Genomic DNA, 5,301 nt, shown 5'->3' on the forward strand with positions numbered 1-5,301 from the left:
TGTACTTCAGGACAGATCTTGAAACATCCTTTGTGATGATGAATAACATGCCATTCTTCTTTAAACTGTCATTCTTGGCATAGTAGATCATATGGTTGTCTGATCCAAAATGGTCAAAACCAGTCCATTTCAGCTCACTAATGCCTAGGATATCAATCTTTATGCATTCCATTTCATTTTTGACAACTTTCACCTGGTATCTAAGACCTGGTGTCTGTACCTAAGACCTGGTGTCTTAGGTACCCAGTGATATTCTTAGGCCTTTCTACATATTAGCTCATTAAAACTTCATAATTACCCCATGAAGAGGTTCTAGGAGGAACCCTGTTTGATACTCATAGTTATGGAGGCACAAGCAGTTTCATTAAGCTGACTAATGTCACATAAACTCCAGGTCAGGGGTATCTCACCCACAGTCTGTTCTCTGAAGCCCTCCCCTCTGCCCTGGTCCTGCTGCCCTGGCTGGCAGTGGCAACAGCATCAGATCACACCTACCTGAGGGGTCCCCAGTCTCTCAATCAGAGGAACAAGGTGCAGTGGAGCATACTTTGATTCAAGTCTCTTCATTTTCGCATCCAGTCTCTCTCCCTCTGCAGTGGAAAGAAAATATACTCTGTTCTTTTGTGGAAAAATGATTATTTTCTTTTTACCAAAAACAAGATTTCTGTTTTTTTAAAGAACAACATATTATTTTATTGTATTTTCAGTCAAAGTTTATACAGCAGTTCAGGCTCATATTTAACAATTTCTACAGAAATTATTCAAAGACAGTATTACAGTTTTCACAGTCTGTCAATTCTCTTCTGTCTGTTCCTTTTCCAGTAATCTATTTTCCTTGCTCCCTTTTTCATTTTCCTTTAGGATAATTGTTGACCATGTCATCTAATATACTTGATTTTGTATAGGACTTCAGTACCTCATGATTTATATTATTTATTTTATGAAACACTGTTATTTAATTAAAAGGTAATGTCAGGGGACAGTTTCTGTTCAAGGTTTAAAAAAGTATCTCAGGAGTTGTCAATGAAAGCAAACATGGGTATAGGGACGGATAGATGGGTGAACAAGCTAAACAATTATGTATGTCTAAATGGAGAGTGTATCCAAGATCATATACAGGGTTGGCAGACAATGGGCCTCTCAGGGTGCAGAAGAGTATGAAGGGATGGACACTGGGAGGAGGTAACTATGGGGAGGAAGTGGGAGGGGAGCTGCTGCATTGTAAATTTTGGTCAATGACATGAGACAAAGTATATGTGAACTGCTGTATGAAAAGTGAATTTACTCTGTAAATCTTCACCCAAATCCTAATTAAAAAAAAAAAAAAAAAAGTATCTCAGGACAACAGTCTTGGGGAGTCCTCCATTCTCAACTAGTCCAGGAAGTCTATATGTTTTAAAGATTTGAATTCTGTTCCACATTTTTCTCCCATTCTATCAGGATTCATTTATTTTGGCTCTGATCACAACCGTAAGTAGTGGTAGCTGGGAACCATCAAGTTTTTCTGATCTCAAGGTAGAATGTTCATGTAGACTATTAGATATGTAGACTAGTTTCGTCTCTGAGTCTTTGGTTTCCTTCTTTCTCTGTTGCTCTGAAGAGTGGAGAACAATAGTTGTAACTTAGATGGCTGCTCTCAAGCTTTGGAGATTTCAGACACTACTCACCAAGCTAGGAAGTAAAACAAACTTTGGGAACTATATTTACACCAGTTAACTAACTTGTTCCATGAAGTCTATGATCCTAAGTTTTCAAACCCAGGCAACCAATCCCACAAGGGGTTTGATTATGTATAAGAAGTATCTGTAATTCTGCCATGTATATGTATATAGGTGTGTACACACACACACACAACTATATATACATATATATGTTGTTGTTGTTGTTACGTGCCATCGAGTCAAACCCAACTCTTAGTGACCCCTCCTTGGATTTCCGAGGCAGTATCACTATGGAAGTACAGGTGCATCTATATGTACACACAAGGAGCTCTTGTATTATAGTGGTTAAGGCATTTGGCTGCTGACCAAAAGCTTACTAGTTTGAAGCCAACAGCTACTCTGTGGAAAAATGATGAAGCAGTCAGCTTCTGCAATGAATGCAGCTTCTGCCTTGGAAACCCAATGGGGGTCGCTATGAGTTGGAATCAACTTGACAGCTGTGAGTTTGTTTTTGGTTTTTATATGTGTATACAGGCATACCTCTTTCTATTGCACCTCACTTTATTTTGCTTTGCATATATTGCATTTTTTATTAAAACAAACTGAAGGTTTGTGGCAATCCTACCCTAAGCAAGTCTATTAATAAGAGCCATTTCTCCAACACCATGTGGTCACTTTGTATCTCTGTGTCACATTTTGGTATTTCTCACATTTCAAACTTTCTTATAGTGTTATTATAAACTTTATAGACAACAGTATAGTGTAGGCATAACTTTTAAGTACACTGGGAAACCAAAAAATTTATGTGACTTGCTGTACTGAATGACTTTTTGCACTGGTCTGGCAGTGAACTCTCAATATTTCCCAAGTGTACCTGTACATATGTGCACACATGCAATATACATATGGAACCACACTGTTTTTTTATTTGGCTGGTTGTTCTTCATGTTGCTGCAAATTTTTCTGTGTATTATCCTTTACCAAAAATGTCTTTTCTTTTATGTATTTCTTAGTGATATCATTTACCTTGGTCAAGCTCTGTGTATTTTGTCCACCTTAAATAGTACCTCTGCTATCACCAAAAATGACAAGAGCCTATTATCTAGAACTTCCATTCACCTGACAGTTTACCTGTGGAGGCTGGCATGTTGCTGTGAAGCTGGAAGCTATGCCACTTGTATTTCAAATACTAGCAGTGTCACCCATGGTAAACAGGTTTCAGTGGAGCTTCCAGACTAAGATAGGCTAGGACATGGTCAAGTTCACTTCTGGGAGGGGGTAAAAAAAAAAAAAAAACTGGCACTGAGAACCTTATGGACAGCAGGGAAACAGGGTCTAATAATAGTGGTGGAAGATGAGCCCTTCAGGTTGGGTCACACTAAAAATATGACTGGCAAAGAGCTATCTCGTGAAAGTAGATTCTACATTAATGACATGGATGGAGTAAAGCTTTCTAGATATTCATTTCCTGATGTGACACGACTCAAATGAGAAGAAGCAGATACAAATATCCATTAATAATTGGAACATGGAACGTACCAAGTATGAATCGAGGAAAATTGGACGCTGTCAAAAATGCAATGGAATGCATAAAGTTCCTGGGCATTAGTGAACTGAAATGGACTGGTAATAGGCCATTTTGAATTAGACAATCATATGGTCTATTATGCTGACAATGACAAAAAGGAATGGTGTCACATTTATCATCATAAAGAATATTGCAAGCCTGGTGAAACCTCCAAGATAATGGCCCCTAGTTACCCTTCAAGACTGAATTCTATCCAAATAACAGACAGGCATATAGGGCGAACATTTACACTAGATAGATACACTCCTTAGAATGATCAATCATAGGAAAATAGAGGGCAGTAATTGCACAGGGAGACAGCTCAGAGGGCAGGAATGCATAGGAAAAAAGGACACAGCGAAGAGGTACTACAGGGAGGAAGTAGGGAGAGAGCTGTTACATTGTGGGGACTGCAGTCAATGTAATGAAACAAAATATATAAACGGTTGAATGGAAAATGAATTTGCTCTATAAACTTTCACACAAATAACATTTTAAAAAAAAGTATTTCAAGGTCTATCCTCAAGTACACAATGCTGTCAGTGACAGGATAATAGCCAATCGTTTACAAGAAGACCAGTTAATACTACTATTATTAAAATTTATGCACCAACTATAAACCCAAGGATTAAGAAAGTGAAGATTTATACCAACTTCTTCAATCTGAAACTGACAAAACATGCAACCAAGATTGATAATTACTGGTGACTAGAATGTAAAAGTTGGAAAGAAGGAAGAAGCATCAGTGGTTGGAAAATGTGGCCTTGGTAATAGAAATGACACTGGAGATTGCAAGATAGAATTTTGCAGGACCAACAACTTATGCCTTTTGTAAACAATATAAACTGAGGATACACATGGACCTTGCCAGATGGAATACACAGCAATCAAACTGACTACATCTGTGGAAAGAGACAAAGGACATGGTCAATATCATCAGTAAGAACAAGTCCAGGGGCTGACTGGATCAGACCATCAATTGCTCATATGCAACTTTAAACTTAAGCAGAAAAAAGATAGAGTGAGTAAAAAAGAGTCAAAATGTGGCCTTGAGTATATCCCACCTGAATTTAGAGACCATTTGAAAAAAAGATATGATGCATTTAAAACTAGTGACCAAAGACCAGGTGAGATGAAAGATGATATCAAGAACATTATTCAAGAAGAAAGTAAAAAGGAATCACTGTGGAAAGCAGTATGGAGATTCCTTAAAAAGTTGGAATTAGAAATACCATTTGGCTCAGCCATTCCATTACTAGGTATATATGATAGACCATATGTTAGGCCATTAAGCAAACCTTAATAAATTTAAAAACATCGAAATATTGCAACGCATATTCTCAGATCATATTATCAAATTAGAAATCAACAATAGGAATATCCACAGGAAAACACTAAACACATGGAAACTGAACAACACCCTCCTTGAGATAGACTGGGTAAGAGAAGAAATCAAAATTGAAATAAAAAAATTCCTTGAATAAAACGAGAATGAAAATACAACGTACCAAAATCTTTGGGACACAGCAAAAGCAGTGATCAAAGGCCAATTTATAGCAATAAACACACACATCAAAAAAGAAGAGGGAGCCAAAATCAACACTTTAAATGAACATCTCCAACACTTAGAGAAAGAACAGCAAGAAAAGCCCACAGTCACCAGAAGGAAGGAAATAATCAACACTCGAGCACAAATCAATGAAACAGAAAATAGAAGGGCTATAGAAAAAATTAAAACCAGAAGCTAGTTTTTTGAAACAATCAATAAAATTGACAAACCGCTGGGAAATTTAACAAAGGAAAAGAGGGAGAGAATACAAATACCACTAATACGAAACGAAATAGGTGACATCACAACAGAACCAACTGAAATAAAAAGGACATATCAGGATAATATGAAGAACTGTACTCCAACAAATTTGAAAATCTGGAAGAAATGGACGGTTTTCTAGAATCACACCACTTACCTAAACTAACACAGACTGATGTGGAAAAGTTGAATAGGCCCATCACAAAGAAGAAATTAACCAGGTCATCAAAAAATTACCAACTAAAACAAGTCCTGGCCCAGAC

At 37.3% G+C, this 5,301-nt stretch overlaps 1 protein-coding gene across 1 annotated transcript in view; it reads right to left on the reverse strand.

Annotated features, from left to right (window-relative positions):
* Window positions 1-5,301, reverse strand: part of CYFIP1 (cytoplasmic FMR1 interacting protein 1) — a 228,458-nt gene that overhangs the window by 7,062 nt on the left and 216,095 nt on the right. The window contains exon 27 of the mRNA XM_042783094.1: window positions 496-590. Coding sequence (XP_042639028.1) covers window positions 496-590 — 95 coding nt within the window. The remainder of the gene's footprint in view (window positions 1-495; window positions 591-5,301) is intronic.

This window comes from Orycteropus afer, unplaced genomic scaffold (assembly GCF_000298275.1).
Source record: "Orycteropus afer afer isolate SDZICR_OR568_19922 unplaced genomic scaffold, OryAfe1.0 scaffold00656, whole genome shotgun sequence".
Lineage (NCBI taxonomy): Eukaryota > Metazoa > Chordata > Mammalia > Tubulidentata > Orycteropodidae > Orycteropus > Orycteropus afer.